Source organism: Ictalurus furcatus, chromosome 17 (assembly GCF_023375685.1).
Source record: "Ictalurus furcatus strain D&B chromosome 17, Billie_1.0, whole genome shotgun sequence".
NCBI lineage: Eukaryota > Metazoa > Chordata > Actinopteri > Siluriformes > Ictaluridae > Ictalurus > Ictalurus furcatus.
In genome coordinates, this window is record NC_071271.1 from 7,067,839 (window position 1) to 7,089,395 (window position 21,557).

At 39.4% G+C, this 21,557-nt stretch overlaps 1 protein-coding gene across 2 annotated transcripts in view; it reads left to right on the forward strand.

The window, feature by feature from the left end:
• The first annotated feature begins 4,712 nt into the window (after window positions 1–4,712).
• The window catches only part of snx19b (sorting nexin 19b), a 36,803-nt gene continuing 19,958 nt past the window's right edge, over window positions 4,713–21,557 (forward strand). For both annotated transcript variants that reach the window (XR_008388259.1, XM_053646923.1), the window contains exons 1-9: window positions 4,713–4,801; window positions 5,449–7,104; window positions 9,947–10,085; window positions 11,069–11,169; window positions 12,465–12,584; window positions 13,096–13,217; window positions 13,332–13,425; window positions 13,734–13,914; window positions 16,578–16,704. Coding sequence is in view for 1 of the 2 variants with exons in the window: in XM_053646923.1 (XP_053502898.1) it covers window positions 5,464–7,104; window positions 9,947–10,085; window positions 11,069–11,169; window positions 12,465–12,584; window positions 13,096–13,217; window positions 13,332–13,425; window positions 13,734–13,914; window positions 16,578–16,704 (2,525 nt within the window). In the remaining variant the exon portion in view is untranslated. The remainder of the gene's footprint in view (window positions 4,802–5,448; window positions 7,105–9,946; window positions 10,086–11,068; window positions 11,170–12,464; window positions 12,585–13,095; window positions 13,218–13,331; window positions 13,426–13,733; window positions 13,915–16,577; window positions 16,705–21,557) is intronic.

Consider the following 21,557-nt stretch of genomic DNA (forward strand, 5'->3'; position numbering starts at 1 on the left):
TCACTGTTTTCTTTAATAGGAACACTTGTAAACCTTTACATTCATGCACTTAACTTATCAATCATATCGCAGCAGTGCGTATTATCACGCAGATCCTACAGGTCAAGAGCTTCTATTAATGTTCACGTCAAACATCAGAATTGTGATTTCAGTGAATGACCTTGGTATGTTGTTAGTGCCAGAGATTTTCACTGAATGGTGCAAAAAAACATCCTGTGGGTGGAAATGTCCTGATGAGAGGTCAGAAGAATGCCAGCCAGACTGGTTTGATGCTGACAGGAAATCTACAGTAATTCAAATAACTACTCTTTACATAATTGCATGTTTTTTGTTTGATTTTTTCCACATGATTCTGTGTAAACTCTATACTGTTGTGTGTGAAAATCCTAGAAGATCAGTTTCTGAGGTACTCAAACCAGCCTGTCTGGCACCAAAATCCATACCACAATGATCACCCTTTTAATTAAATCAATTGACCTTCTTTGTAACTCAAGGGACTCCGTGGGAGTCGTGACCCCTATTTTGGGAATCCCTGTATTAAACCGTTCACAAAGGTCATCCCCTTCTCCATAATAATTCACACTGGATTCTTTATCAGTACCTTACGTTGTGTTACTTATTCAAAGGTTGTGGTCCGACCTTAAGTGTGCCCCAATTTTTGACCTTCTACAGGGGGAGAAACAGTTCATAGGCAAAGAATGAGCGGCCTAAAATTCTTTCACTTTTGCCAAATTTGTTTTTCTAACAAATCTCAGAATTGTACAAATATTTTAATAATCATTACTGTTTTGATCAAAGGCAGGTATGGTTAGTCACTAACAATTATAAATCTTACTTGGGTTGTTCGTTCTGTAGCTACTAAGTATTTAAATGAAAATGATTCAATGGTATCTTGGAACATGGATTATGAAATACTAAATAGCTGGATCTAATCATTTGAGAAATGCAAGTATATGTTGCTATAAAGGCATTATTTTTAGAGTGTTATGGAAAATAGAAACTTCAATCCTGTTTCAAAGCATTTTCTGTATTGTATAAGTGCTTTGACCACGACCGACAGATGTTTGGCGCTGTATGCCACTTGCCTTATTCCTGAAGTTGCTCATGTGTATTATCACTCAGCGGGAAAGAAAATCACTTTAATCCATAAAAAAAAAAGAATACATCACTGGATGTACACTGTATTGAAAAATGTTTGTGGAGATGTGACCAATCACACCCATATGTTTTTGTTGAACAACCCATTCTAGATTCAGTCCCCCTTTAACCTCCACTCTTCTGGGAAGGCTTTCCATTTGATTTGTGCCACAATTCAACCACAAGCGCATTAATAAGTTTGAGCAGTGCTGTTGGGCGAGGAAGCCTGGGGACAGTCAGCGCTCCCAATTCATCCCAAAGGTGTTGAGTTTCAGTGCTCCAGTTCATCCCAAATGAACAGGTTTGGGCTTGGCACCTTAGTTCCAGTAAAGGGGAATGCTCAGTGATACAGCATACAAAGACAGCATACAAAGACATCCTGTACATTCATGTGCTTTCAACTTTGTGGTCACAGTTTGGGGAAGAACCCCATATGGGTGTGATGGTCAGGAGTCCACATACTGTACGCTATAAGTCATATAGTGTAGTTCAACATTTTCACCCTGCAAAGTTTTTTGCTTTGACTTGATTTTGTTTACCAAATAATAATCTTTCTTACTTTCAGTAACGGCTTCATCTAGGTCAGGATAAAGGTGGATTTGGAGCCTAACCTGGGAGCACTTGCCGTGAGGTGCGAATGCGCCCTGGAAAGGTCACTGATACTGAATAAAATTATTTAAATGAATAAATGAAATCTCATACTACGTACTGTACACTCACTGAGCACTGTATTAGGAACACCTGTACACTTACTCATTTGTGCAATTATCAAACCAGCCATTTATCTGGCAGTTTTGGGTAATGTTCATATAAACCATCAGACTAAGGAAAAAAATGTGATCTCAGTGATTTTTGACCGTGGCATGATTGTTGGTGCCAAGAAAAGATTCCTCACATCATTACACCACCTCCACCAGCCTGGACTGTTGACACAAGGCAGGTTGGGTCCATAAATTCATGCTGTTGGTGCCAAAGTCTGACCTTAGCATCTGTGTACCACAGCACAAATTCAGACTCCTCAGATTAGGCTACAGTTTTCTGTTCTTCAGCTGTTCAATTTTGGTGACCCTGTGCCCATTGCAGCCTCATCTTTCTGTTCTTGGCTGACAGAAGTGGAACCCAATGTGGGCTTCTGTTGTTGTAGCCCATCCACCTCAAGGTTTGAAGTGTTGTGTATTCTGAGATGCTTTTCTGCTTACCACAATTGTACAGAGTGTTTGGGTTACTGTAGCCTTTCTGTCAGCTTGAACCAGTTTGGCCATTCTGAGTTTAACTCTCATCAGCAAGGTGTTTCTGTCTGCAGAACAGCTGCTCACTGGATGTTCTTTCTTTATTGCACCATTCTGAGTAAACTCTAGAGCAATGGTCACCAACCCTCTTCCTTGAGATCTACCTTCTCACAGGTTTCATCTCCAACCAAAATCAAACAAGAACTTAGTTTAGTTGAACAAGAACTTATTAAGGCAATGATTGGCTGGTCAGGTGGGCATGATTATGGTTGGTGCTTAAATCTTCAGGAAGGTAGATCTCCAGGAACAGGGTTTGTGACCATTGGTCTAGAGTTTAAGTCCATGTTGGGTTCCACTTCTGTCAGCCAAGTACAGAAAGATGAGGCTGCAGTGGGCACAGGGTCACCAAAATTGAATAGCTGAAGGCACAGGCACAGGCAAATAGATGGTAGGGTCAGAAATTAGCACCCATAGAATAAATCCATGGACCCAACCTACCTTGTGTCAATGGTCCATGCTGGTGGAGGTGGTGTAATGGTGTGGGGAATCTTTTCTTGGCACACTTTGGGCCCATTATTTCCAATCATCGCTTGAATGGACAGCTTATTTGAGTATTCTTGCTGAGCATGTGCATCTCTTTCATGGCCACAATTTACCCATCTTCTAATGCCTACTTCCAACATGATAATGCACCATGTCACAAAGTCGTCTAAAACTGGTGTCATGAACATAACAATGGGTTCAGTGTTCTTCAGTGGCCTTCCCAGTCACTGGATCTGAATTCAGTAGAATACCTTTGGGATGTGGTAGAACAGGATATTCGCAGCATGAAAAATCTGCAGGGATTGCGTGATGCAATGTCGATGTCAATGTGGACCAGAATCTCAAAGGAATGTTTCCAACATCTTGTGGAAGCCAGAAGGTTCACACATGCCATGAAGAATTGAGGCTGTTTTGAGAGCAAAGGGAGGCCTTACCCCAGTATTAGTATAGTGATCTGTGAGTGTATGAAGATGTCATACAGTTGACACTGCATTGTAGTTTTTAACACAAAATGGCCCTGAAATATTACTCATCCATTTTAGTTAGAAAGGGTTTGTGTAAGGTCTCTATCAAATACTGGAATGTTACAAGTCACATGTTTAGACACAGCTTGAACAACAGGCGGAAAGTAAGTTTGAGCGTACAGGTTTTCTTTTACAGTGTAGGTCAGGGCTCTTTCATGGTAAAACAGCCCATCAGAATATTATCAAATTATTAAAATAATACTCTTATTAACTATATGTGTGCTGTAATGTTTACTGGATCCACAGTGCTTTTTAAAGTTAGTTACAGTTACATTTACAAAGTACTTTACATAGTATGGGGGGGATCTCCTCAACCACCACTAGTTTGTAGCATCCACCTGGATGATGCGATGGCAATCATAGTGCACCAGAACGCCCACCACACACCAGCTGTTAGTGGAGAGGAGAGAGTGATGTAGCCAATTCAAAGATGGGGATTATTAGGGGCCATGATAGAGAAGGGCCAATGGGGAAATTTCACCAGGGCACCAGGGTTATACCCCTACTCATTTACGTCAAGTCTCCTGAGGTTTTTTATGACTACAGAGAGTCAGGACCTCGGTTTAATGTCTCATACGAAAGACGGTGCTGTTTTTACAGTATAGTGTCCCCATCATTATACCCTTTTTAAAGGGGCACAATGACTTAGTGGTTAGCATGTTTGCCATGTTTGTTTGATTCCTGCCTCTTGATCCCCATGCTTTGGGGGTTTCCTCTGGGTACTCTGGAATCTTCCCCTAGTCCAAAGACATGTATTGTAGGCTGATTAGCATCTCTAAATTGTCCATATTGTGTGAATGGGTTTGTGCAGGTGAACGTGCCTTGTGATGGGTTTGCACCCGGTCCAGGTTGTCCTCTGCCCCGAGTTCCCTGAGATGACCCTGACCCGATGACCCTGTGTAGGATAAGCGATACAGAAAATGGATGGATGGATGGATGGTGCTTTTTATTCCTGAGCATGGAACCCACAGAACACATTTTATTACAACTATTGTTAGCTTTATATTGAGTTGATTATTTATAGACCTATTTGTTTTCAATCAATTCAAGTGTCCAGTGAAATACGCTATTAGAAGTCAGTAATAAGTACAGTAACTTTGATCATAATGGATTCAGGGTTGTGATTTCCATAAGTCACAAAAAAAACCCAACCCAAAACAAACAAACAAAAACTAGAGCCAACTGTTTATGATTCGTTTGTCCTTCCGAATCGAGTCTTCTGATTCATTAAAAACGAGTCGTTCAGGACGAATCAGAAGAATCACTCATCGCTACTGAATCAAAATACTGAGGACGGTAGTGATGTAGCACGCTGTGTAAAACATGAATTTACTCTCTTAAACTCTTTCTCCGGGTTTATCCGTCCAGGTAACAGTTTATAATCTCTCTATTCATATTCAATATTATATATATATATATATATATATATATATATATATATATATATATATAATGTGGAAGCTAATTATCCTGCAAGCTAACGGAACTCGCTAATGACAACAGATGAGAAACAAACCCGCAGGTGTATTTTAATTTATCTTTATCATTATTATTATTATTGTTTTTATAAATACTCATTATTATTATTATTATTATTATTATTATTATATGAATAATTTACAGCCACTCAAGAATAAGAGTAATGTTAATTGAGCATGGCACTGGATGGTAGTTTTACTTTTATTATAGCTGTAGTCATGGCGCTAGCTTGCTTGTTAGCTAAGAGTTAGCGCTGTACATTAATTGCAGCAAAGCAATCGTGTTTGCATTTTTATTTATTTTTATTATTATTATTTTTGACCAAAACAGTGTGAGATAACTTATTTTGAACACTTGCAACCATTTTACGTTTATGTTTTGGCTGCTTGTGTTTGGAGACCAGGCCCAGCTTGTTCCAAGCTGTTTGTTGTTGTCACTGGTGAACTTCTGTTTAATGCATCCCACTTGTACATCTTTTATACTCTGTGTAGATGACATTCTGTGTGTGTAATGAAATATATATATATGTTTTACAGGAGCCTGCCTTTGCCATGACTCAGCCTGAGAGCCTCAGCCCATCTATGATGGCCTTGCCTGAATTCATAATGCAAAGAAAACTTCTTGGATTTGGTGTGCTACTGGCTTGGGTTGTCCTCTTCCATTTACTGGTCAACGTGTGGCTCCTCTGTGTGTTCACCAGCCTTTTAGTAGTTATAGGTGGGTGGCTTGGCTCACAGGCTCTCCTCGAGTCTGAAAGTGTCATCCACCTTGAGCGTTTCATCACGCTGGACGAGATCCGATCTTCCCCTGACGTCGAGATGCAGCTAGACCACGAGATCCAGAGCACGGTTTCTAAGATCATCCGAGACTTCGTCTCTTCGTGGTATAACACTGTTTCCACAGAGCCTGGGTTTGAGGATGAGATCCACGACGCCATGATCTCGATGGCAATGCAGCTTAAGCTTCGGGCCAAGAAAGTGGACAGGAAAGCTTTAACTCTGAGGATATTAGATCTTTGCGGATGCCATCTTCAGTGCTACGTTAAAGCTAAAGAAATCATGGCTGGAAAAGCAGGCGAGGACCAAAGTGTGAGTGCTAATGAGAGTGTCTGGCAGGCATACAGCACGTCTTGTGTACCTCACCCAGCTCTTCAAAGCTCTGCTGTAGAAGTGAATTACGCACGTGCAGTAGTGGATTTGCTTTTGCACGTTCTTGTCCCGCCACCACATCTTGAAACCAGGACAGGGAGATTTGTAGTGTGTGAACTAATAATGTGCAATGTTCTTTTGCCTTTAATTGCAAAACTGTCAGATCCCGACTGGTTAAACATGTTGATCGTGGATGTGTTTACGAGGTCCAAAAATCCAGTAACCAAACCATCTGAATCGGAGAAAACGACATCTCCTCCAATGATGCTTTTAAATAAAGACAATTCACACGATGTTGAAGTTCCATCTTCTCTAACCTTGAAGCTCAAGCCCGACACTCTCAGTGTGACTGACGCACCAACACCCGAATTGGCAAATTTGGATGTTCTTGACTCTGCAGATCTTTACTGTCCACAGAACCAAGAGGACGAAGGACCAAGGCAGTTGTTTTCTTCAGAGCATCCAGGTTTCAATACAAAGGATTATTTGCGGCTCGGGAAATCAAATCCTTTCTATCAAGAAACAGACTCTGATTTGGAGTCTCCTCTAAACGATTTTAAAAGGAGCTCCTTGGAGTCGCTGGTTCTGATAGGCACAGAAGAAGAAACGTCAGAGCCTGTTACCGAATGTCCCACGCTTGCCGACGGAATACTGGACCCCAAAGACGAGTTCCATGTCAATTCTAACGCACCAAGACTCGTGGTCTCGGAGATACAAGAACAACCCTCTGACACCACTGATGGGACAGGTGAACCGTCTTTGAGCTTTCGTGCTCTTCAGGAACTTGAAAAGGGTACCACGAAAGCAGAAATGACTGGCGTGGAGACGTCGGGTATGGTGAACGTCAACGGGCTGACTCTGTCCGAACCTCTTCAAGCCTCCTCACCTTTAGCCGGCTCCATGCCACTCTCTCCATTCACGTTTGAACCCCTCAGTAGTCCTGAAGGCCCCGTCATTATTCAGAACCTTCGTATCACAGGCACCATCACAGCTAAGGAGCACCGAGGCACGGGCTCTCATCCATACACACTCTACACTGTGAAGGTGCGTGTCTGTTTGATTCTGTTATGTAAAATTTATATAAAACCAAGGAAACAAGAGAGAAATTTCATGTCACATCCACATTGAAGTGACTGCAGTTTGTACACGATATGGCCAAAAGTATGTGGACACCTGAGTATTGAACATCCCATCCCAAAACCATGGGCATTAGTATTAATAGTTTTCCCCTCGTTTGCTCTTATAATAACCCCAACTCTTCTGGGAAGGCTTTTCACTAGATTTTGGAGTGTAGCTGTGGGGATTTGTGTCCATTCAGCCACAAGAGTCTTGGAGTGAAATTAGCGTTCCAGTTCAAGCCAAAGATATTCAGTGGGGTTGAGGTCAATGCTCTGTGCTCTGTGCTCTATACAGGACACTCGAGTTCTTCCACTCCAAACTTGGCAAACCACATCTTCATGGAGCTCGCTTTGTGCACATGAACAGTGTCCTGCTGGAAGAGGTTTGGGGCTCTTGGTTCCAGTGAAGAGAAATTGTACTGCTACAGCATATAAAATACATTATATACATTTGTGTGCTTCCAACTTTGTGGCAACAGTTTGGGTGTGATGGACGGGCATCCACATACTTTTGGCCATATATAGGTCGTGCTGGAGCTGTAAGTAATGCTCTCATTCATTTTGGCTGTGAACATTATATTATATTATGCCTCACTTCAGTGTATTTTAACGATTTACCTCCAGTTCACATTTTACAAATACAGCCGTGGTTTAAAAACTATATGACCCCAATTCCAAAAAAGTTGTGACACTGTGTAAAATGTAAATTAAAAACAGAACGCAATGATTTGCAAATCTCATAAACCCATATGTTATAACAGAACATAGAAAACATATCAAATGTTGAAACATAAACTGAGTAAATGTACCATTTTAAGGAAAAATATAAGGTCATTTTGAATTTGATGGCAGCAACATGTTTCGGGCAATAAAAGGCTGGAAAAGTAAGTGTTACTAAAAAGAAATAGCTGGAGAAACATTTTGCAGTTAATTGAGTTAATTAGCAACAGGTCAGTAACATGATTGGGTATAAAAAGAGTATCTTAGAGATGCAGAGTCTCTCAGAAGTAAAGATGGGATAGAATCTGGATGGAAGAATATGTTGCTCTAAAACCTGTATATACCTTTCAGCATTGATGCTGCCAATTCCATCAGAGATGCAGGCTTTTGAACTGAGTGCTGATAAAAAGCCGGATGGTCCCTGTCCTCTTTAGTTTAGAGGACACGGTGTCCATGGTTTCCAAAAAGAATTTTGAATTTCAATTTGTCTGACCACAGACCAGTTTTCCATTTTGCCTCAGTCCATTTTAAATGAACTTTGGCCCAGAGAAGACGCCGGAGTTTCTGGCTCATGTTGACATATGGATTCTGCTTTGCATGATGGAGCTTTAACCAGCGTTTGTTGATGGCACGGCGAACTGTGTTCACAGACACAGAGTTCTGCGGTGTTTCTGAGCCCATGCAGTGATTTCCATTTCAGAATCATTCCTGTTTTTAACGCAGTGCCGCCTGAGGGCCCGAAGATCACGGGCATGCAGTATTGATTTTCACCCTCGTCCCTTACACACAGAGATTTCTCCAGAGATTTTGATGATATTATGTACTGTAGATGATGAGATATTCATAGTCTTCGCAATTTTACGTTGAGGAACATTATTCTGTAATTGTTCCACAAATTGTAGATGCAGTTTTTTTGCAGATTGATGAACCTCTGCCCATCTTTACTTCTGAGAGACTCTGCCTCTCTAAGATCCTCTTTTCATACCCAATCATGTTTAATACTGTAACACTTTTTCAGCCGTTTGTTGCCCCTGTCCCAACTTTTTTGAGACGTGTTGCGGCTATCAAATTCAAAATTACCTTATTTGTTTTCTTAAAATGGTACATTTACTCAATTTAAACATTTTATATGTTCTGTTGGCAATAACATGGGTTTATGAGATTTGCAAATCATTGTTTTCTGTTTTTATTTACAATTTAGTGTCCCAACTTTTTTGGAATTGGGGTCGTATGTAGAACGTGTGTGTGTAATTAATAAAAAAAAACAAAAAAATAAATATATATATATATATATATATATATAGCGAGAGATAGATATCTATATCTAACAGTCTAATTTGGCTTCTAAACCGAATCTAAACACTAAACAACAGATGATGTCAGAAATGTATCGTAATTTTCCGTAAGTATTTTACTTCCAACTCCAGCTGTGGACTGTTAACGTTGTGCTCACTTCAGTACTGTGTAAATGTTTAAAATCTGTTTGTTTAACTTTTTTATGCCTGAATAACAAACGGTCTCGTCTGTGTAATTTGTCTTGGCACATGCAGTGCGGTTTATCTCTCTCACACACACACACACAATAGGGTGCACAAATTAATGTCATGTTAACCCTGTTACAAAAGCTTACTAAAATACAGTGTAGTGCCCATGTAAAAACTATACAGTTTACAGTAAACAGTAGTCTGTGTGTAATGTTCAAACAAAGGTGCAGGTATTACTGTTGGATTTTCAGTCAAGTTCAGTCATGACTGGGGTTCTGAATAGAGTGACAGGGCTGAAGAGAAAAGAAGAAGCCTTTATTTGTCACATATACATTACAGCACAGTGAAATTGTTTATTTATATTTTCCCCCGCATATCCCAGCTTGTGAGGAAGCTGGAGCTTGAACCCGTGACCTTCAGATCAGTAACTCATAGCCTTAACCTTTGCGCCACCACTGCCAGAGAGAGAGAGACTGAGCTTTTTTATTAGCCTAATGCAGTTGCATGACTTGTATTATCACATCTTTTGTAATATAAATAGTATTCTTTGCCAATACTTTGCAGTACGAAACAGCTGTGGACTCGGAGAATCCAGGCACGTTGCAGCCAGTGGCTTATCACATGGTCAATCGGCGCTATAGTGAATTTCTGAATCTGCAGACCCGGTTAGAGGAGAAACCTGAATTACGCAAAATTCTCAAACGTGAGTTCTGATTTGGTAATACAATTTTCAGGGGTGGGCAAATCACTAGCCCGAGTGCCTGGGACAAGATGATTTCATGGCCAGACTTTTTTTTTTTTTTTTTTTTTTTTAATTTGTAGTTGCCCACCACACAAGTAGGAAAAAAAACCCTGACGATTTCAGTATTAGGAATGCACAAGTATGTGGAAACACTGGGAGTTTTCTCTCACATTTTCTGCTCACTAGGAAGTCGTATACTCGTCTGTATTAATGCGCTTAAAGTGCACCTATTATTGTTTTTCAAATATTACCTTATATGTGGTGTGTCATAGAGCTGTTTGTGAATGTAAAAACGTCTGCAAAGTTTCAAAAATCAAAGTGCAGGACAAACGGAGTTAATGACTCCCAAAAGAAGGAACCGATTCTGAACAGCTAAAATGAGTTGTTAGTGATTACAGACTTACTTCCTGTACTCACCTATGTAGGTTTGTAACAAAAAGCCCCGCCTCTGATCTTCATCCGCTGCTCACTGACAGCGGTAGCCCAATCACAACAGACTGGGACGTCTGACCAATCAGAGCAGAGTATGCTCTCTCAAAGGAGGAGTTTAGATTGAATCGTTAAGAACGGATCAACTTTAACGAGTCATCTTTGACACTGGGGAAAAAAGGTAATGTTGCAACTTAAATTATTAGCACATTAAAGTGTTTTGTTTTTTTAACATTGGATGCTTGTAAATCTATTGTATGAGACCTTTAAAAAAAATTAGGCATGTTTCAAAACCATAACAGGTGCACTTTAATAACCTATGGCGATCTATCACTTTTTGTCCTAGTCAGTTATGTTTCCGAGCAGTCGAAACCTGGGACTGGGCAGTACACTGCAGCTTTCACTTGCCTGCTGGGCTTGCTAACGGGTTTATCATTTGTCCACCCCTGGTTTTTGAAGTTTCCTTTTATTAAGTATACATGTGTAGACTTTTCCTTGTATTGCTTTAATTGTAGATGTTAAAGGACCTAAAAAAATCTTTCCTGACCTCCCTTTTGGAAACATGGACAGTGACCGAGTTGAAGCCAGAAAAGGTTTATTGGAAACGTTCCTTAAGGTGAGAGGTCACTGATTACACACTACATAATATTCTATTATAATGTAAAATAGAGAAAATATGTCAAAGTGCTCATTGCTAACTGGATAAATGCCATCATTAGTGTTTATTACACATTATAAAGCATATACACATCTCCAGTCCTGAAGTATGGAATAATATTTGTGTCACAGGGAATTTGAATTTTTGTTATATTTGTGGTGGCACAAAGTATTTCACATTCAGTGCAACAGATTCAAACTCGCCATCATTTCTTGATTTCTGATTGGCTGAAATGACAATGTCTGATTCTGTGCTTGTTTTTTTTTTCTTTCAAATTGTATAGATTGTATATCGCAGTGTATAAATTTGAATCTGATTTTGATTAACTGAATCTGAACTGCTTTGTGCCATGAAATTTTAAATCGAAAACATAAAAGAAAAAAACCCCCCATACATTCAAATAGGGAAAAAATATCTATTTGATTTTATTTAATTTGATATACACCATCAAAGGTTTATACACACTCGTTCTTTATTTTATTTTATTTTTCTCCACATTTTAGAATAATAATAGTCATCAAAACAATGGAACTATGGGAATTATGTTGTGATAAAAAAAAAATTCCAAAATAATTCCAAATAATGTAATATTTTAGCATCTTCAAAGTAGACGCCCTTTTTGCCTTGAATTTCCAGAAATGCATTCTTAGTATTTTCTCAAATGATTTCTTGAGGAATTTCCCTGAGATGCTTTTTAAACAGTATTAAAGGAGTTCACACCTACACTGGACACTTATTGGCTGCTTTCTGGAATATTCCGCTCCAAGTCATTTTTAAAAAAAAAACAACAAAAAAAACCAACATTTTTTGTAAATAAAATGTTAGTTTTCTAATGAAAGAAATGAATATGTCGGCACGATTATATTTTTGTCTATAACACAGATTTCAAACATTTAATCATACACCTTCAGATCAAACGGTTTTTAAGATCATGAGAAACCTTTCAGTCGAGTGTCTAAAAACTTTTGACAGGTAGTGTACATTTTCAAAATAAAGTGTTAAAAATTTTGTAAAATCAAATCATTTTTAAATCCAAATACTAGTGACACAAATATCATTCTGTACTTAATAATCGGAGTTCAGTACAGTCTGGTGATTCCCTGCTCCAGCGTGTACTTCTGAAACCTGGTAATTAACAGGTTCTATTTTACACAGGTTACACAGGTAACTACAGATACATTTTCATTATCAAGTATGTGCTTGACAACCTGGTTCCATGCCAGCTGAAAGAAGCTCTTCGTTTTTGATTGTAGCAACTTTGTTCAGTACCTGAAACTGCCAACAGTGAAGAAATGCAAGAGTTTCTTGCCCTTAACACTGATGCGAGGATCGCTTTTGTAAAGAAGCCGTTCATCGTCTCACGAATAGACAAGGTACGTTTTAAAGAATTTTTATTTATAGTTCTAACCACTTCATAGAAATTAAAATTGTTTATTTAAGCAATGTCGCACAAGCAAGAGTGCAGTTATACCCAATATCGGCACGATCGTGACTCACAATTTTATAAATAAGCAATTAATAGCAAGTAACTGACATTTCTGACCCAATATGGCCAAATTAGTTTATTTTTGCTGTGATTTTAATATCATGTGGCAAACACAGACACGTGGAGTGAAACGTCACACACGCAGTGAAACATCCCAGTGTGGTTACACTGCTTGGCCGGTCAAATTAGTGGACCGGAACTACCTGTTGTATAAATACATATATCCCTTGATATTCAGCATGCACAGAATTATCACAATGTACACTTCAATATACCATCACTACCCCTGTGTTTCATTTGGGATTAGTTTGCCCACCTAGACAACATTTTTGGTTGAACATTTAATTCATTTTATGTGTGTAGGCCTGAGTAACAGTGTGTTATGTGTAAATTGACAGATTGTGGTGAATGCTATAGTCGATACGCTGAAGACAGCCTTCCCTCGTTCAGAGCCACAAAGCCCCACGGATGAAGTGGACGCTGAGCCTGATGGGAAATTATCTTCAGACAGGAAGAGCAAGTATGTGGATTAGTTTTGGCAAGCAAGTCGATAGCTGTAAACGACGTAGCATTCGGTCCTATCTTCATTTCTATGGCTCTCATTCTTAGCGGTTTCTGTTTCTTTTGTATTTAGGTCCAGGATGCGATTCTCCAGTAAAACTGCTCCTGCTCTTAACGTGTCCGACATGAAACCCAAAGTGCTTTACTACTTTGATGAAGGGAGCACCGTAAGTGAAACCGGCTTCGCTGATTGCCGTTTGTTTGTGCGTCACACTCGAGGTCTGCTTTGCCTTGTAAAGTAAACTGGGTGTTGTTAATAATAGTAATAATAATAATAATAAACTTTATTTTTATATAGCGCTATATATAAATTTTTTATTTTATATAGTATTGAATTACTGTTGGTGCTGCACTGACGAAAACCTGAAGATATTTACAATATCAGTAATTAGTAATAATACGTAGCTCTTGCCATGTTTGTTCGACTGAACCTGTTCATCATGGGCTCCGTGTTGTGTAAAAAATCCTTTCTCAGGTTTTCAATGGCCTCACCATGAATAGTCTAGAGAGCTTCATCTTGGAGCGGGAGCGTCTTGCGAGTAAAGCACCGCTCCGAGACGCCGATGGAGAGCGGGATGTCGGCCTCGGTGCCAAGTGGGTTACGCAGCCCTGCGCGTGTTCGAAAGGAAAGTTGCAAAATGTCGTTGAAAATCAGGGTAAGAAGCACTTCACGTTCAACACGTGATAAGTCTGCTACCAAAGAAAGAAAACATCTGATACCTGATACAGTTGGGATCATCAAAATACTGCAGAATACAAATTATTTTTAGATACCAGTATTGCCTTTAAGGATTGCACTGATTGGCCACGTGATCATGCACAGTCAGTACATTTACATGGACATGAATATTCCGATATTAACCCGATTAAGACAATACTCTGATTATGAAACTACCATTTAAACAATGGTTTCTGATGACCTTAATCCAACTAAAGACATTCTCGAAGTAAACACAAATCGATTTAAGACGTGTGGAGTATTCCTGTTTTAGTCGCATTATCGAAGTGCATTACAGACACATACACACCTTAATCACATTATTAATGTCGTGGGAATTTTCACCGCATTTTGTGACAGAACACGTACACACACGGCAGTGCTCAACTGTTTGACAGCAAACGAGAGCACAGCTGCGTCTGAAACCGCGTACTTACCTACTATATAGTAGGTAAAATACATGTATCTCTATATACTGTATAGTAGGTAAGTACGCGGTTTTGGACGCAGCCCACGGCTTCAAGCAGTTGTCTATTAGCACGTACAGCATGACAAATAATTAACTGCACTTGAAGCTTTCGTAAAAATTAAAAATGAAACACCCAAAACTGTATACGGTACCATAACGAAGGCGAACTGTATGTTGATACGTGAAATTCTGGAGGGAATGTCGGACGGCGTGGCGCGGGGACGTAATGACGTGTCACATTAATCGATCTATGTTCTAAAACATGTAAAATGGGAACATGAAAGGAGTATTTTAAAAGTGACTCATGTAAACACCTTAATCACAATATTGTCTTACTCAGAATAAGGTCAATAATTAGATTACTGCTGTCCGGGTAAACATAGCCAATTACTGACTGAAGTCGGTATATTGCTATGCACAATTTCTTAGCCCCCTCTACCCTGTCCATCAATCAAAAGAAAGAGACAACTGTAGGACCATTTACATGCAACTGTTTTGCCCTAAATTCGTAGTGGCATGGTCGTGTGTGGGGTTCTGCCATGACTATTAGTTGCAGCATCCTTTCATCAGTATCAGTAACTTACCACGGTACTGCTGAAAAGTGGATATTTTTAGCTATGGATTCTTTTAAACCCAGTGTGGTGTACAGATGGGTGTTGCTGCCTGCTGGGTATCGCTCATCAGGCTGGGAGCCTCATGCACATCCGTCAGCACTTATATGGCTGTGGTCATCAGCCAGGGGACACTGATCCTTGACGTTTTGTGACAGACATCCAGGCAGCTGCCCTGCGCTCAGTAGTTATAGCAAAAACCATAGCAATGCACCTGTGCTAACATTCTAACACCTGCCATGTCAGTGTCACTGCTGTGCTGAGAATCATTCACCACCCAATTCATATCTGGTTAGTGGTGGCATACTGGGAATCCCTGAATGTGACCGATGTACCGTTTTTGTATCACATGCAGGTCTTTTTGGGTTTCATGTTGCATTTACAAGAAACTAGCCACATATCCTGCTCAGTAGTTCACCCTGTGAAAGAAACACGAAGACATGTGCATTCTGACCTGAGGGATAAGCCTGGGTTCAGATTTGCTACTGATCTGTGATGAGCTGAGCTGGTGAAAAAGTACTATAACTGAACACTTACAAACTTATTAAAACAAAAATGACCAGTGTATCAAATAAAATGTCTAGTGAGTGTTAGGAAATGAGTGCAAAGCAGGGTATACCCAATACATTGGTTGCTGATTGTTTTAAATAGACAGAAGAGGCTACCCTTTGTAAATAACAATTAACTTGATTAAACATGGCCAAATGATTGGCTTTGTCTACATCTTGTACCTTGTATACATTTAAGTAATTAAATTGAGGTCAACATGAAATCGGAGTCTTGTGTTTTTCAGGGCACTTCCTGTTATTAGTCACGTTAACACTTGTGTGATTGAGTCTTTCAGTGCAGGTGCAGGAACCATTTGTGGACTAGATTTTGTGACTCTAATTATTGTTGAATTTATACTTAAGTAAGTGAAGTAGGTGTTGAGGAATTTTTAGGTTAGTTAAGTACTAGTGCTGTAGTAGCTTTGAAGAAAAGTCACAAAGCTTTATCTTACCTCTAGAGGACAGCACATCCACATGTGCAGCATTTCTGCATCAGGAGTGATGTTTAAAATATGTGGAGATAGTTTTCCTTATTTTACTTGCCTTACGTATTTGAAAACAAATTGTAAATATATGTTTTAAAACAAAGCTTTCCTTCCAGTTTACTAGGGATGCACCAGTCCAAGTGTTAATGTCAGACTGATATATTTTTTTACACACTGGCTGGGTATAAGATTGGATTTCATATACTTTCTGCATCAGATTCAGTGATTTTTCTATAGATATTTAATGCAATTTTTGCATTATTAAAATATTTTTTATATTGTTAGTTTAATGCTTGTGATGTCGACTGATGCATATCATTAGCTTGATGCATCTATATTTCTGAAGGAATTCAAAGGCATCCTTTCAGCACCTTTGCAATTAGTTAAACGAAACGTTACTTTTAGCGATGATTAATGATGCATTACCTACATTTTCCAGAAGTAATTTGTATCTTGTACATCTCTAATAAGGGTTGTTTGTCAAACAGGGGAGACTGTACTTGCTGACACAGCTCTGAACGTCCTCTATCTGCTGATGAAGGATCAATGGAGTTGGCTGTGCAGTGAAAATATCCAGAGGAGCATCAGACTGCTATTTGGGACCCTCGTTGAGCGGTAGGCAAATAACAGTAACACTGCAATGAATATTTGCTTAGAATGAGGCCATGTGTGTGCGGAGTTTGCATGTTCTCCCCGTGCTGCGGGGGTTTCCTCCAGGTACTCCGGTTTCCTCCCCCAGTCCAAAGACATGCATGGTAGGCTGATTGGCGTGTCTAAAGTGTCCGTAGTGTATGAATGGGTATGTGAGTGTGTATGTGATTGTGCCCTGCGATGGACTGGCACCCTGTCCAGGGTGTACCCTGCCTTGTGCCCTGCGATGGACCGGCACCCTGTCCAGGGTGTACCCCGCCTTGTGCCCCATGCTCCCTGGGATAGGGTTCAGGTTCCCCGTGACCCTGAAAAGGAGTAAGCAGTAGAAGATGGATGGATGGAGTAATTTTGTAATAGGTAATTTTAAGCTTATGTGGAAAAAAAAAAACAAACCCCAACGTGCTGGCACGCTATAGGCTTATATACAGTTTAGTAGTACAAAAGTGCAAGCTTTTGATAAATTACAAACTGTAGTTACGTGTTTCAGTAACTAAAACAGTAGCTGAAACACTGCAATTGATGATTAATTTTCTTGATAATGTAATGATTTGTTTTATTTATGAAGTGCATGGAAATTTCTTCTCTTCTGGTTATTTCTGGAGCTGCTTGGCTATGCTAATAGATCATTAACTTTTTTAATTGATCTTTGATTATTTGAAGCATTAATGGGTTCCTTGGTCTTAGGCACATAATTCATATTTTGTACAAGATTTTATTGAAAATTTGTGGTCAATTTGTTAGAAGTACAATTAAAAAGCTTTTTGTTTTTATACAGTTGCAATCAAAATAATTCACCCCCATTGCAAATCAGGTTTATTGTGAAAATGTACAGACTTTCAGCTGTTTGCAATGAACAAATCAAACAAAAGCAATTGAAATAGTTCAATACAACGAATGCTTCAAGTGGTTTCCCCAAATTCAACTGAAAATGCAACTTATAATGATTTCTCCAGTCTCAATTATTCAACCTCTTAATGGGAAGCATCTTTAGTAATTAGTAGAGCACCCTTTTGCCGTTATCACCTGCTGCAAACGAGATACATAGTTTCTGGCAGCATTCTTGAGGAGTCTTAGCCCATTCCTCATGAGCAATGGCCTCCAGTTCAGTAATATTCTTGGGTTTGCGTGCTGCAGCCGCCTTCTTCAAATCCCACCAGAGATTCTCTATAGGGTTCAAGTCAGGTGACTGTGATGGTCCTGTAGAGTCCCAGCTGAATAGATGCAGCGCCATATCATGATGCTGCCATCACCATGCTTTTCTGTGGGTATGGTGTTCTGTAGGTGATAAGCTGTCTTTTTTTTGTGCCAAATGTATCTTTTTTTGGGAATTATGTCCAAAAAGTTCTACCTTTTGTTTCATCAGACCACATCATACCCCCCGCCCCCACCCCACCCCAAATGAATCTCACACCTCTAGAAGGACCATATATTGTCTTTAGTTGCTGAAAGAAATCTGCAGTTGGCTTCATTTAAATGGCACAGCTGTCTATAATGTGTACCCAAATGCTATAGGGTTACTATTACAAATGATTCAGTATTTACTTATGCAAAAATAATAATGAGTCTTTTTATGATCACATATTGCAGTGAAATTCTTTTCTTCGCATACCCCAGCATGTTAGGAAGTTGGGGTCAGAGTGCAGGGTCAGCCATGATACATCACCCCTGGAGCAGAGAGGGTTAAGGACCTTGCTCAAGGGCCCAACAGTGGCAGCTTGGCAGTGCTGGGGCTTGAACCCTCGACCTTCAGATCAGTAACCAGAGCCTTAACCGCTAAACCACCACAATTTGAGATTGGTAATTTGTGTAGCCATGTATAAAACACCTGCACAGGTTTCTTGCCATATTTATATTTACTTAATAGATGAAATCCACCAGGGTGGAAAATCTGAGAACTTTGTGCCGTTCTGTAACAGCTAGGCACAGCATTTGATCAATTGAAAGATCCAAAGTTATTCTGTTCAAACTAAATCACAGTAAGCCTGAATGTGCTGAATTTAAGCTTTTGTTTTTCTTTCCACTGAACTGAGTGGGTCCTTTTTTTTTTTTTTTTTTAAACACGTGAATGCTGTGAATGCTCAATTCAGCTTCTTCCATATTTCATTAACAGACCTTTTGAATCTGTTGAAGAGACTACTGGATCCTGCTACTTTACAATGTCTCTCTCTCTCAACATGTCATATTAGTGATCTCTTTGGTATGCTGCAGTGTAATAATCAAAATAATGTTGGTCCAGCTAATCATCAGTGACACAAAACTGCTCTACATTGAGGTCTTTTGTATATTTTGTGATTAGAAGTGGCTGTCTCCAAATGTCTAACAAGGACATAAGGCCTCATTGCTTTATCAGAACTGTTCTTGTTGGCTAAAGGTGTGGAATAAAACATGACAGGCCGTGGTGGTGTTACGTCACATCCCAGAGTGGTTTAATCCACTTACCACAGCAATTTGCCAACAATTCAGATTTTATTTTTTTAATTAAAGAACAGCGCATTGTTCTTTTTTAAAATGTATTATCCATTTACTTGACATTTTGCGGAGTGTCCACAGCACAAGTGAGTTCCTATAATCGGTTGCATTATAAGAACTATAAGCAGTCATTCCTTCACCGTGCTCCCCCTTCTCAAAGTTAATAAGACTGACAAAAAACGCAGCTGGTCATGTTACCAAGAAACCAGTCCTCTGTTCTGAAGACTTGCCCATGATGGAAAACTTACTGACATTACAAAACACTGACTCTGGAGACTTCTTACGTAAATTCTAACGATTATAAATAAGTGCGCATTTTTCTTTGTTAAATAAAGCACTTAATTTTTTTTTTATTATTATTTATAGTATTATTTATAGTCTTGTCCCGATTTCACACGAACACATAACGTAAGCATCAGTCAATCCAGACCAGATGTGTCTCGGCTGTATATCTGTACAAGCTACTAGCAGGAGAAAGAGCAAAAGCACACTTGGATTTCAACCTGGATTGAATATGTGAAATTATTTATTTATTTATTTATTTATTTATTCGTTTATTTTTTGAGCGTGAGACAGATGTTATGTTTTATTACTAAACCCCCGGTGATACCCACTTCCCCCTCTCAGCTAAGCCAAGCAAAGTCTCCCATTTACTAATTACACTTGCCTGTTGCTCATTAACTCCTTAGTTTCTTGTCCATCAGTTTATAACTCACACTGTTATACATGATTATATAATATAAGAACAACATGAGGAAATCTACTCCATAATCTGCCGAAATGGATACAAAGCTGCTGAAACATTTTTTTTAATCAAACTGTCACGAAGAAGGTGCTAATACAACCAAATGTATACAAGCGCCCAACAACCAAAAGACGAATAAGAACAGTTCAAAATGCTAGGTCGTGTTTGTGCCAGAGCCCTCGTTCCGAAGCCTATTTTGTCTGTAGCGATGGCGTTATTGCACATTGTTCATCTACAGGAAGGTGGCATGAGTCTCATTTTGAAGCAAAACAAGTGTCGCACAATACAAACACTTTGATGTACAACTACAGGTTGCACAAGCTTGACATTTTTTTGATTGTGATTTTAAATCAAATGCACAGTGTATAGGAAAGTGTGGCTTTGAAATTTCAGCGGATTTCTTTGAAGTTTATGCTTCACTCATGCACAAGTGAAAATAAAACATACACAACAGGATTTGACGTGTCTGTGATAGAATTGAACGAGGTGACGTGATGCGATGCTACACACTATTGCGTCCAGTGTGAGTTAGCCTTTAGGTTATGTGAACCATCCACTATATAAGTAACTGTGAATTAGCTGTTACTATAGAAATGATAACGTAAAGACATTGATCAGCATGGAAAGCTTTGATCACTGTTTTTCTAACATCATGCTCTGTTATAGTTCACGTGATTAGGTAATGGATGTTGAGTGCTTTTTAGTTTTTAAATCATATCGGAACAGGTGGAAAGAATGTCACATTGACATTGCCCCTGATAAACTGTCCCATTCCAGACAGAGCATGCATTAATCTGTCACGTAAAGCAATTTGGCGTGTTTGGATTGAGCTGATCTCAGAAATAGTGCTGTTCTAAATCTTATGGAGAGCCGCCTTGACGATTCCAGAGTCAAATTTTTTTGGTAGTATTTAGACATGAAATTAATTAGATGAAAACCGTCCATTAGAGCGCCAGCAATGTGACAAACCGTAAACGTCTGTGTTGGAAATTTGTCCGTAAATGATCTTTCGCTTGGCTCTTACAGCCGCTACTTCATTCTTGCCAGAAGCTATTACATTTATCACACAGGGCGTATGGACAATGTGGTCACCTCCTAGGGGCCCTGGAAGATTACTGGAAATCGCCTGAGTTTTGCTTGAATAAAGTTGGTCTGATGCTCTAAACGTGCTTGGCGGAAAACATAATCAGATTACAAATCCAAACACTTGTAATTTTGCCAGTATTTTTTGCATTTATATAAGTACACCAGCTTAGGAGAGATTTATCATCACAATGTTTGGGCTTGTTTTAATTCGAGATGTACTGTTATCCCAGTATTGGGTTTTCAGATGTTTCAGAGATGCTGGTTAATGTTCGAGGCTTATATCCACTGTTGTAACTGTTTCAACAGAGGAAATTATTTTCCAAGATGGTGTCCTGTAGGCAAAAGGATAACCAAAACATATTTTATTTGTTTGGGCAAGTGTTTGACCTTGCTGAGGGTCTGCATTGAGGCCTGGAATAACTGGAATCTAGGAAAGGCACAATGATCGTGTGTGCAGTATTACGAAGCTCTGTGCAGGCCAGGATCATTTTCCCACACAATGCAACCTGCCCTTTAG